At 37.3% G+C, this 13,631-nt stretch overlaps 1 protein-coding gene across 2 annotated transcripts in view; it reads right to left on the bottom strand.

The window, feature by feature from the left end:
* LOC103024481 (A disintegrin and metalloproteinase with thrombospondin motifs 3) overlaps window positions 1–13,631 on the bottom strand; it is a 113,310-nt gene that overhangs the window by 44,255 nt on the left and 55,424 nt on the right. For both annotated transcript variants that reach the window (XM_049464707.1, XM_022669062.2), the window contains exon 5: window positions 4,250–4,333. In XM_049464707.1, coding sequence (XP_049320664.1) covers window positions 4,250–4,333 — 84 coding nt within the window. The remainder of the gene's footprint in view (window positions 1–4,249; window positions 4,334–13,631) is intronic.

Raw genomic sequence — 13,631 nt, 5'->3', positions numbered from 1 at the left:
AATCTCTCACCAAGAGTTACAATACTCAATGTAGGTCAGAGTCTTTTATAGAGCAATGGGGAAGCATTTTAAAGTCCTCTTGTGGCAAGACCTAGTGTAAAATCAAACCACAATCCGGGGTGCCATATCTTTCTTTGTAATGACTATCTATACACATTACATCAGGGGTCGGGCCAGATCTTTTTCAAGCCATTACGTGGTGAGCCACAAAATGAAAAATATATATTTTTGGAGAGAATGAAGAAGGTAAACGCAAGAAAATAAATAAATAAAATAAAATAAACACATATGTCTGGGGAAAAAAACGCCCTTATAAGGAGATAGGGAGCCCGAGAACAGGCAAAAAACCCGAGAACGGACAAAGACTAAAGTCACGCCGAGCGCGACAGAGAGACAGGAGACGCGTGTAAACAAAACCTCACTAGAGAAGAGGTTTATTTTTATTTATTTTTTTCATTATTTTTCATTATAATTTAAGCAACCTTACGGGCCAGATGTTTCATGGCCACCTATTGCCGACCCCTGCATTACATATAAATTTATATACTAAAACACAATCAAATTGTGTTAACACAATATACACTGTTTTTCACGCTATAAGGCGCATTTAAAATCCTAGTACAGCGTTATAAAGGAGTTTCAGTTTAGTTCTCCAGCACAGAGACTGGAACAATATTAGCATTATCCGCTAAGCGCTAGCTCTTTTGCTGTTCAGAGACTAGTATATCGGACTGTACTCTGCGCATTTACTGTGTTAAGACAAGCTACATGGGATGAACCGGTATCTAAAATCGCCTTGGCTTACTGGAACACTCAGGATTCCTCAGTGTAGTGCTAATGATAATATTGCTGCACCCAGCTACAGTGAAAATCTGGAAATCTAAGCTTACTGTAAATGAACGGAAGCGCTTTACTCACCCAAATAAACAGTTTTTAGGACAGAAATCTGTGTAGATTAACGTCCAGCACTCGTTTGATTTTAAAAGATTTTTTTTTTAGAATTACAGTTTTGTTTACGCAACTTAGCTTAGCTAAATTAGGAGGAAAACATGGCAACATCCCTATTCCTTGTAAGTGTTGCTTAATGTGCTTAATAATCCGGTGTTCCATATGTATGAAAATGGATCAGAAAGTAGATGTTTATTGATAGTGCGCCTTATAATCCAGTGCACCTTATAGTGTGAAAAATACGGTAATGGTGTTATGTGGTTGTCTAAATGTTTGTACCTCTTCGAACCAGCAGAAACATCCCAACTGTCTCTATATCTCTGTCCACATCTCTCGCTCTCTCTTTCATTCTCCATTTCTGTCTACAGGTCTTTCCCTCCATCTCTCCATCTATTCTGCCCCCTCACCATTCACTGAGGAGCATGCATGCATACAGAATGCGCTGATGGTGTGTGTGGGTATTCATGGTGGCGTGGGGTGTCACATTTGATCTCATACAGAGTGAACAGGAGAGTCAAGTGGAAGAACTTAATCGCTGCTGGGACACACACACAGAGAGACACACACACATCTACACATACATGCTCAATCACATTCATTTCTTCTCATACACACACACACATTCCTATCTTGATATTCTCATATAAACACCCAACACCAGCCTGTCATTACATATGACTGATGAACATGTGATGCATTGTGTGTGTGTATGTGTGTGTGTGTGTGTGTGTTTGTGTTTGTGTGTGATTATATTAGTCACATTATATCAGAATCGAAGAATAAAAACATGAGAACCTGTGATTCATATGTATGCAGGTTTAAAAACAACAGAGAGAGAGAGAGAGAGAGAGAGAGAGAGAGAGAGAGAGAGAGAGAGAGAGAGAGAGAAACACTGCACAGAAGTCCAGCTAAGGCCATAGCATCGTGCTAACATGCTAATAAAGCTTAATCCATACCTATACTGCATAGACAAAAGTATTGGTACATCTGCTTTTATTGCTTCTTTTAAAATCAAGGATATTAAAAAGAGTTTTTTCTGCTTTTGTTGGAGTAATAGTCTTTACTGTCCAAGGAATATCTCTCTACTTTTATTCACACCCCTATAAATCCATTTCCATCCCATCCATATCCAATAACTAGTTTCATCCAAGCCAGTATCCATATCAACCATATTCATCCATCCATCCATTCATACCCATATGCATCACTATTACTTTCTTTCTTCAGCCAATTTAATTCATACCGGCTCATTTCCTTCAGTACCCATCATGCCAAAACCATTTCCATCAACATTTATTCATACACAAATCCATTTATTCAATATCCATCTATCCTCAATTTATACATTCCCAAAAACCATCTATATCTATTTCCATATCCTCCAATGTATAATGTATATTCATACCCATCCATACCCCTTTCATATTTGTTTATAGTTTATTCATAGCTTATATACATCCATGCACATTCATACCCCTATTTATCTATGTTCAGATCCAACCATACTGATATGGCATCTTCACTTAATAAGGGATTGGAAACCTAAATTGTTTGGCAGAAATTGCAAAAAAATAAATAAATTGCAATGCCACCTAGTGCTTATATATTTTAGTCATACAGGACAGCCATCTGTTTAAATGGGGAGAGACCAAAATACTGGAACCAAACATCAGATTTCAATTTCAGAAACATATTTTAAATCACTGATAAAATCTAATAAAAACACAATGAACAGTTTATAGCGTTCAACTCAAAAACATACAAAAAATGTATTTTCACGATAACGATACTCTTGGCGATATGACAAAACTTTCAAAAATACACTATACACTGCAAGAAAAAAAAATATATATATATATTATTACATACAACGTAATACTGCACACCCCTAAGTATATAAAAAGAAAAGAATTTTATCAGATTTGTAACAGAAGTCAATGATCCAGAATGGCATGATGCTAATAATAATGCACTCCATATATCTCCATATATCCTGGATTAAAGTAAATTAAATGATACTGGACAGATATAATCCTTCTCTAATAGATATATAATGGGAAATGGGATGGGTGATACAGCACGATATTTTAGGGTATAATATCGTTTACGATATTTAAAAATTTTGACAATATTATTGTGTACGATACGATATGGCACACCCTTAGTCGAACCTACGCTGTAGTCTATGCGTATCCAGCGAGAGTGCACTATGCAGTGGAGTGCGTTTATACTTCTGCATGTGCTTATCAGCGGGTATGACCAAAAATGTGTATCACAGTATTTTTCAAGATTCTAAAGGTATAGTCTGAACAGTATATGATTATTTTATATATTATTATGATTATTATGATTATTATTTATTTATTTATTTATTGCATGACTAGGCTTTAACATATAGGTTTGTGACTTACTGTACTGTTAGGAGTACATATAATATAAAACAATAAGTCTTTAAATGAAGCCTTTGATTAATATTGGGTTTACTTTGTCCTAAAAAAGTACACAATATATGAATGTACGCGCAAAACCTTAAAAAAAGAAGAAATTCCAACAACTTTAAGACGGCTTCCTTTACAAAACTAAATATTTAAAAAAAACAGTTGAAGCCATTAGAGGCATTACAGTATTGAAATCGGCCACAATTCCCTTCTTTTTCCAGTTAACAAACAAATTCAGTTTAGTGTACATTAATATTATCCTTTAAGCTGCAGTTTTAATATATTTAAACAGGGCTGTAGTTACTGCTCACCTCTTATCCTCGAGTTTTAGGCAACATAAAGCTAACTACAGTGTGTTAGCTTGTTATGCTAACTGACTAGCGTTATCTAGTAAGCTGTTCCAGCGTGCTTCTTCGGCGGTGCTGTTATACACAGTGCTCTGCAGCGCCTCTAGTGGTATGGCGGTATGAGACAATTGCATACTGGTTCTAAAATTACATATGAACAGGTATACCAGCTAGCACTAGGACATGGCGACACATAGGCTATTGCGTATGTTTGACGCAGAAGTATAAATTAGCCTTTATCATTAGGAGAAATCCCATTTTTACAGCGGTCAGTGGCCTGTCTCCTCATTAATAAGATCTATAAAATAATGTACACTGAATAAGATTTTTTTCTTTATAAACAAGAGAACATTACATTTATCCTATTTAATTCATCAGTGGTGAAGAATACAATATACAATTTAAAATATCTATAATAAAAAAAACAGTACAGTGCCTCAAGGTGAGATTCTCATGAATACAGGAGTTATTTTCAGGCTGTGTTCGTCACTGGTGTTGCTGGAGGCGGGGTCTTACCTGACGGTAGCCCACCATGATCATACGAACGAGCACAATGTTGATGCAGGTCCCCAGAGATTCGTCATGGTATATTTCATCTACCTGAGGAGAAAAGGGAAAAGATAGGGGGATAAGAGAGAAAGAGAGAGAGAGAGAGTGAGAGAGGTCAGGCATGTTCTGGCAGGTACTGAGTTTAAAGCTCTCGGCGTCAAGGATGAATTTAACAAGAGAGTTTAATAAGACTGTAGAAGTGTTTACCTCAGTAACCGCTGGCAGGGTTACTAAAAAGATAAATCAGTATCATCAGAGGAGAACGCTGCCTTTACTGTGGACTGATGAAGTCATAGTTCATAGCTCTTTGGCTCTCAAACTTAACCAAACACCATCATTCATATCCACTATCAATTTCCACCAACACTTACTACCAAATTGTCTATTACAGATTTAATTCCATATTTTTTAATTCATTTTAAAATGTCTAGTTGTGGTCTCTAGTATGGATGAATGCCATGTGAACACTTTTTTGTGGGGAAAAAAGTGCTCCTGTGTTTCTGTATATCCCTGCTTTAGTTAAGTGGATTAGTGTTCTCTGATGAAGGATAGGATTTCGGCTCTTGCTCATAAATATTCATACATGCAAACATATTGACTCTAATTGGCTAACAGCACTCTTCCTGCCTTTGCCCTACAGTCTTTAAGCTCAAAGGACAAAATGTTTTCAGAGATACAGCCTTAGTTGTAAAGATATAGCACTGGCTGCAAGGTAAAGTTAACCCTTAAACTTTACTTAATACCCTCACTCTGAGCGGCATTGATAACATTCCTTTCCTCTAAACTAAAGCTACTAAACTCTTCCATCAGACTTGGTGATTCGGTGCTTGGGAAGTTTTACCAAGTGGAAGCCAGAGTCGGCTTTATATTATAAAATTCAACGTGATGTTCTGTCGAGTGGTGCTGCCTCAAACCATGCTTCCCTAATGTATATTTAAGGTCTCTGCAAAACGTGGAATCCACCGGAGATCCGATGTAAACCTATAGTTACTTACACAAGACAGCTAACGCTAACTAGCTGGTGTAAACGGAGCTATAAGCTCTTTAGCTGATGAGACAGTGTCTGCTCTGCTGCAGCCCAGCTTTAGCTCTGTCTGTGGGCGGTCCCAAGCCAAGGTGAGCGAGGCCATGAATATTATTCCACGGGTTGACGTAAACATGAGTGCTTTTTCTGAGTATTTTCGTTTACTAGCTACTGTAGACAGTGGAGTTTGAGGAAGAGTTTCATGTGTACCTTTAAAAATCAACGTTCTTCACCAAATACGATCATTGCCCACCAACAGCAAATACTCTATAGTAATTGTCCCCCTAAAAAAAACTATATTTTCTATAAAACATCATCATTTTACTCCAAACACCATTATTCTCCACTAAACACCACTATTCTCTGCCAAACACCAACATTTCCCACCAAACACCACCATTCTTCGACACACAATTATACATACCATAATTCATAATGAAGCACCATCATTCTCCTTCAACATCAAAAAGCAGAATTGCCCACAATACACCAATACTCTCCATAAATCACCTGTCATTTTATCAGAAAGACAGAAAGAAAAAATGTTGCTTAAACATACAGGGAACCTGTAAATGTAAGCAACATTTATTCTTTCTGTCTTTCTGGAGTTTAAGATAACAAACACTATTCATATGACAAGTGGATTCCTGGAAAACTCACACAGACACACACACTCTCTTATGTTCATAATGAAAGCAGGTCAAGTGTCTCTGTAAGTGAGGTCACACACACTCACACACACACTCAGAGATGCAGCACGGATAAATCACTCTTTCTCTCTCTATTCACCCCCCTCACTCTCTCTCTCTCATTACTAAACACAGAGGCTTTAGACTTCAAAGGAACACTCCAATATAAAACATTGTACATCTTTACTTAAATAAATCTATTAAAAATACACAAATAACAGACACAAATCTTTTCAAATGCACAAATCATCTTACAGTACATGACAACGGCAGCAACAGTTATGAACAGTACTTGGACAGTTATTAACAGTAATTGGACAGTTATGAACAGTAATTGGATAGTTGTTTGGCTCCAATCTTTGAGAAGACAAGAATCAACCAGAGCACATGTATAAAATTACTGATACACAAAATCTTTGTTTAGTAAGCTTCCTCCAATGATGAGTCAAAGCAATAGCGTACGTCCACATCAGGTCTGCTAGTAAATATTTCAGACGTAGTTCCTGTTTAACACCTGAGAATTTACCTTAACCTTTACTAGTTATGAGAAAGGGTTAAGGAGCCAATTGCAAGATTTTCTCCTCTTTGCATCTTCTCTGAAGAGTGGCAACATGGGAGCCTCAAAACACAACTCTCAAAAAAACCTGAAAACAAAGACTGTTCAACATCATGGTTTAGGGAAAGGATACCAAAAGCTCAGATCTCAGAGATTTCAGATGTAAGTTTACACTGTAAGGAACATAGTGAGGAAATGGAAGATCACAGGTACAGTTCTAGTTAAAGCTATTCAGCTCACTTTACACAAGGAGAGGCTGTAGGGGAGAGAAACGCAGAAGAAGCCTTTTCTGAGCACACGCCACAAACAGAGTCGCTTGAGGTATGCTAAAGCTAAAGCACATTTTAACAGGTCAGATTAATTTTAGAATAAGGTTCTGTGGACTGATGAAACTAAAACTGAGTTATTTGGAGGGAAGTATGCATAAAGGACAAGAAACAAAAAAAGCATTTCAAGACAAACACTTGGTACCCACAGTAAAATTTGGTGGTGCTTCATCATGCTGTGTGGTCAGTGCAGGTACTGGGAATTTTGCTAAAGTTGAGGGTCGCATGGATTCCAGTCAATATCATCAGATCCTTCAGAACAATGTTCAAGAATCAGTGAGATATTTGAAGTTGTGAAGTTGCTCCGCGGCTGGATACTTCAACAAGACAACGACCCTAAACTCTAAACACTGCTGTAAATCTACAAAAGCATTCATGCAGAGGAACAAGTACAGCGTTCTGGAATGATCATCTCAGAACCCAGACCTGAATATTATTAAAAATCTGTGTTTAAAGCAGGATGTTCATGCTCAGAAACCATCAAACCTGACTGAACTGGAGATGTTTTGTAAAGAAGAATGATCCAAAATACCTTCATCCAGAAACCAGACTCTCATTGGAAGCTAAAGGAAGTGTTTAGAGGCTGTTATTTCTGCAAAAGGAGGATCTACTAAATATCGATGACGTTTTTCCACTGGAGTGCCCAAATTTATGCACCTGTCTCATTTTGTTTAAAGAATAATTGCACACTTACTGTAAATCCTATAAACTTAATTTCTGCTATATGATATATTTAACTGAAATTGCTGATCCAAACAACCAATGAATTATAAAGGAAATCATGAAAATTATCAGGCGTGCCCAAACCTTTTCATACCACTGTATATGTGACATAGACTAGATGAGCAGAGTATGAGCGTGATGTAAACTGTGGGCAGTGTGGGATACCAGATGGAGAAGTTGGTGTTGGTAAAACCTCAAGTCTGTAAACCGTAAAATATCTTCTGTCTGAAGCCTAACAAAAATCGGGCTCAGTCTCATTAGCATATGGCACCTTTCTCCATTCCAGATCTAAAAAATTGAGCTTTCTTTGCAGGTGGGCTAAACTTGTAGATATATAAGTCCATTCAAAATCTGATACACTAAACCCCCGACACACCGTTGGCAGAAGATAATGAAAATGTCTCGAGTTGTTGGGTATTCAAACCAAACCAGCTTCTCACACCCTGTACAGTTCTACTATTCAGGTCACGTAGAACCTTATGAGGAATATAAACTTTGAGGAAGAGATGATGCACTTTGGATAGTGCAATCTGTGTCATCGCCCTTACCTTCATCCTCATCATCACCACGACCAGAGGAGACTGACTGATTTTCTCCAGCCTGTGATGATGACACTGCAGTTTTTAGAAACTGCAGGATTTCTTTATAGCTCTTTCTATCCATATATATGGTGCCTTGTGCCGATTGGATTAAATGGACTTAATGCTCAAGTATTGAGATAGTTTGAAGTATCTGCATACCATGCAACACTGCATCTGATATCTCTAACCAATCCAGTAAAAAGTGAGTTAAAAAGGGAATGGGTGTTTTAATTGTTTTCTCATTAGATCCCACTGTTCTGATTGGATAACAAATTTTATATGAATATTCAAATTTTAACAATCGTAATATACAGCTCTGCTGTTTTAATTATAAAACATTAAAAGACCACTTCAGTTTCTGAATCAGAAATGTTTCTCTGATTTTGCTATTTATAGATATATGTTTGAGTAAAATGAACATTGTTGTTTTATTCTATAAACTATGGACAACATTTAAAAATTAAAAAATGGCTGAAATAATAAAAAAGATGCAGAGCTTTCAGACTTCAAATAATGCAAAGAAAACAAGTTCATATTTATAAAGTTCTTTGACTTCAGAAATCAATATCTGGTTTTTAATCACAGTTTCATGCATCTTGGCATGTTCTCCTCCACCAGTCTTACACACTGCTTTTGGATAACTTTTAAGCCAGTCCTGGTTCAAAAATTAAGCAGTTCAGCTTGGTTTGATGGCTTGTGATCATCCATCTTCCCCTTGATTATATTTCAGAGGTTTTCAATTTGGTAAAAAAAAAAAAAAGAGGTCTATTTTTTTTTCCAAAGCTGCATCATCTCCTTGCTTACAATATCAAAATACAGTATATTGCAATATATTGAATCATAAGCCCTGAATCATATGTACCATCCCACCCTCACGTCCACACTTCAGTTGTCCCTCCTCATGATTTGAGTGTGAAACAGCACTATCACTGCAGAAGGTAACCTTGCCCTCTCGCTGTCTCCGGCACTTTCCGACGCCCCGGGGCACATATCTCACCAGACTGCCAACTTACAGGCAATCATGTGCAATATCTGCTCAAGATGCTGGCACGGCTCCAGCAGCAGCAGCAGCAGCAGCAGCTATTACACAAGCTGTCTGATGGAAATGCGGTTCCACCCCCACCACAGGACCACCCACAACACTGTGGGGTCTACTGCACAGGTACCGAGACGCTACGCTAGAACTGAACCCCAACCAGCTCCACATCAAACCGCAGGCCATATCTCCACATCGCCACCATCCCATCAGCACCATACAGCAGCTCCCTCAGCACTACAGAGCAGAACATCCCATAATCTACTCATCAGAACACTCAACTCACTCCATCTGATCTGATCTTCTCCATTATCAGAGCTACTAAGAGAGAGATGCTGCCTCTCTGAGCTCATTCAGAACTTTCTCTCTGTAAGAGCTGCAACTGTCATTCGAAGGAAACTTTTGTTGATTAAACAGTGTAAAAGACTACAGCAGCAGTAAAACTGTGTGTGTGTGTGTGTGTGTGTGTGTGTGTTTCAGTGCAACAGGATAAAATTGTTAGTAAAGGCATAGGGTAATATTCAAGGTTGCCAAAAGTTATCAACTTCATGTTCATTTATCGTACAATAAGTTGCTAAATTATTTATCGTGACACTAGATAATTATACTAGGCCCTTAATAATTTATAGCTGATACTGAATAAATCACAGTAGACAGTGAACAATTCAAATTGGCGACAAATACACAGAATAATTCATAGTAGATACAGAATAACAGTATTTAGTATAAAATACTTCCTGAGAGAGAGAGAGAGAGAGAGAGAGAGAGAGAGAGAAAGATACTTTATTTATACCGAAGGTCTTTCCCTCTCTCGCACTGTCTCTCCCTCTCTCGCTCGGTCTCTCCCTCTCTCGCACTGTCTCTCCCTCTCTCGCACTGTCTCTCGCTCTCTCGCACTGTCTCTCGCTCGGTCTCTCCCTCTCTCGCTCGGTCTCTCCCTCTCTCGCTCGGTCTCTCCCTCTCTCGCTCGGTCTCTCCCTCTCTCGCACTGTCTCTCGCTCGGTCTCTCCCTCTCTCGCTCGGTCTCTCCCTCTCTCGCTCGGTCTCTCCCTCTCTCGCTCGGTCTCTACCTCTCTCGCTCTCTCGCACTGTCTCTCGCTCTCTCGCACTGTCTCTCGCTCTCTCGCTCGGTCTCTCACTCTTTCGCTCACTTGTGCTGTGTCTCGCTCACTCATGCTGTCTCCCCTGTCTTTCACTTAAGTCGGCTGTTAAATAAATACACTGTGTAATAATAATTATCGCTTTTTGTATTTTTTGGTTCCAGTTTAGAAAAAGGTATCGAAAAAAGTATAGAAAAAAAGTCAAAATCATTTGGGTTAGCGCTGGACAAAATTTATATTGCGATATATTTCTTAATTTCGGACAATACGATATAGTTTCTATATTGATTTACTTTAAACTATATAATACTTTGGAAATAAAAATGGTCAAAATTAATCAATGCTCACTTTTATTTACATATAGCAAAATAAAAACATCCCTGTCAAACATGAACCTATAACCTATACACCTTTATTACCAATATAAATAACTTTAAATTACAACAGAGGCAGAGCTTCTTATTCTTTTATAAACAAATTTAAAAGATTAAAACAAAAGTGCTTCAACTAGGATCCTAGCCTAGCATATCTGGCTACGTGCCTGTGTGATTACGTCATCACGCACTGACGTAGCCCGGACACGGAGGCTGATTGTGTTCAGCTCTGCAGCGAACTGACGGCAGTTAAAACACCTCTTTGTGACAGATTCTGTAAATAATACATATCGATATACCACACAAATGATATCACCATTATTGAAACATTTCCTATCGTGATAAATACCAATACAGAATTATTGCCCAGGCCTAATTTGGGTATTGGTATCGAATTCAAAGTATCGTATCGGTATCAAGAATTTTAAACAGATACCCAGCCCTGGTCCTATTACAAATATTATGTATATATTAAATGATCACCACCCTCAACTTATCTTAAACGTATTGTACGGACCTCATCAGCTCAGTGCTAAGGATTTATACCCCTCTGTTTAGCTGATTCAGAGAGTCCTATTCTATTGGCAGTACTTCTTTCTCTACAGAGACTAGACAAACTGTGTGTGCATTTGCACATCTGTGTCAGTGATGAGTGCACTTTATTTTAAAAGTAGCTAAACGCATTCTGTAAAAAAGATGTTTAAAATATTAGGACATATAGTGCATGTAGATGTCAGGCCAATGAAAATATATGTGCATATTTCTTCACCTGTAAATCTACAGACTCTGCTGTATAAGGTTTGCTGTTAGAATAATTACTATGTTTAACAATGAATCACACTGTGCTGGTTCAGTCTGAAAAGGTACGTACTGTATATTTCTTTTCACAAAAGTGATATTACGTTTTTATACTATTTATATAAGGTTTTAATAGGTAAGTATAAATTGAATTCTTGGCACCAGACTGCATTACTCAAGGACTTCCAGACCTTGAGTCTGCATTTAAATCCATCAAATATTCAGCAGCTGCTTGTGTGAGGCTGTACAGGTCATAGAGTGAGGGATAAAACAGCTGGAGCTGGACCAATGTAGACTGTAGAGTCAGAAGTCTAGTGTCTAAAATCAAAGGATTTAATATGAAGAGTCTAAAATCTAAAGTGTCAAGTTTATCATTTACAATGTAAAATCAATTAGGGTATATAATCCAGAGTCTAAAACGTTTAGTCTAGAGATTAGGGTATAGGGCCTAAAGTAAAAAGTCTATAGTATATAATCCAGAGTCTAGAATGTTTAGTCTACAGATTAGGGTATAGGGCCTAAAGTAAAAATCTATAGTATATAATCCAGAGTCTAGAATGTTTAGTCTACAGATTAGGGTATAGGACCTAAAGTAAAAAAGTCTATAGTATATAATCCAGAGTCTAAAAGGTTTAGTCTACAGATTAGGGTATAGGGCCTAAAGTAAAAAGTCTATAGTATATAATCCAGGGTCTAGAATATTTAGTCTATAGATTAGGATATAGGGCCTAAAGTAAAAAGTCTATAGTATACAACCCAGAGTCTAGAGATTAGGGTATAGGGCCTAATGTAAAATGTCTATAGTATACAATCCAGAGTCTAGAATGCTTAGTCTAGAGATAAGGTATAGGACCAAAAGTAAAAAGTCTACAGTATGCAACCTTGAGTTTAGTTTGTAGATTCCGGAATGTAGGGTGTAGAGTCTAAGGTTCATTGTGTAGATTCTATAATGTATGCTGTAGAGTCTTGAGTTTAGTGTATAGATACCAAAATACATGTTGTACAGTCTAGAGTAAGTGTGTGGATTCTGGAATTTATGGTATAAAGTCTAGAGTTTATTTTGTGGATTCTGGAATTCTAATGTATACAATGTAACAAACACACAAACCTTGGACTCTGGTCCAGGTTTTAAGGCGTAAAAAACAATTCCCTCAGCATAAAGAGAAACTCAAACGACTCAGAAGCAGAAAACTAATCCAGCACCAAAGTTTTATCTGCAGTTTACACAAAGTCTTAGACCATTAATATCAGCATGTTTTAGTAAGACAACACCACTGTTATCAAAGATACACTTACAGCTCATCTCTAAAAATGATGAGTTTGTTTGATTTTACCAAAATGAAAACCTTTGGAATATAATCAAGAGGAAGATGGATTATCACAAGCCATCAAACCAAACTGAACTGCTTAATTTGTGAACCAGGACTGGCTTAAAAGTTATCCAAAAGCAGTATGTAAGACTGGTGGAGGAGAACATGCCAAGATGCATTAAAACTGTGATTAAAAACCAGGATTATTCCACTAAATATTGATTTCTTAACTCTTAAAACTTATATGAACTTGTTTTCTGCATTATTTGAGGTCTGAAAGCTCTGCATTGTTTTTTGTTATTTCAGCAAATAAATGCTCTAAATGACTATTTTTATAAGGAATTTTGGGGAAATGTTGTCTGTAGTTTATAGGATAAAACAACAATGTTCACTTTACTCAAACATATACCTATAAATAGCTAAATCAGAGAAACTGATTCCAAAACTGAAGTGGTATCTTATTTTTTTCCAGAGTTGTATAAATAATGACAAATAGAATTCAGAAGTTGGGATAAAAAAATATTTTCAAAACATTTCACTTTTTTTTAAGTGTTAACTTAGAAAAAAAGTATTTTTTGTGTGTGTGTATGCACGTGTGTCAGTGAATGTGTGAAGAAAAAAAAAAGTGTGTGTGTGTGTGTGCATGTGTGTGGAGGCTCAGGCCACTGTGTAAATGGTAACTGTCACAGACTGAAACCACTGGATTTTCAACTTTAAGTAGATTAAGGTGGCAGGAGCTGGTGGAACCTGAAAATGAATGAACTAAAGAGAGAACTTTCTCTCTCTCTCTCTATCCGTACTCTCTCACGCTGTCTCTAGTAATCTCTGTGGG

This window comes from Astyanax mexicanus, chromosome 15 (genome assembly GCF_023375975.1).
Source record: "Astyanax mexicanus isolate ESR-SI-001 chromosome 15, AstMex3_surface, whole genome shotgun sequence".
Classification (NCBI taxonomy): domain Eukaryota; kingdom Metazoa; phylum Chordata; class Actinopteri; order Characiformes; family Acestrorhamphidae; genus Astyanax; species Astyanax mexicanus.
This window is presented reverse-complemented; position numbering and strand designations above follow the sequence as displayed.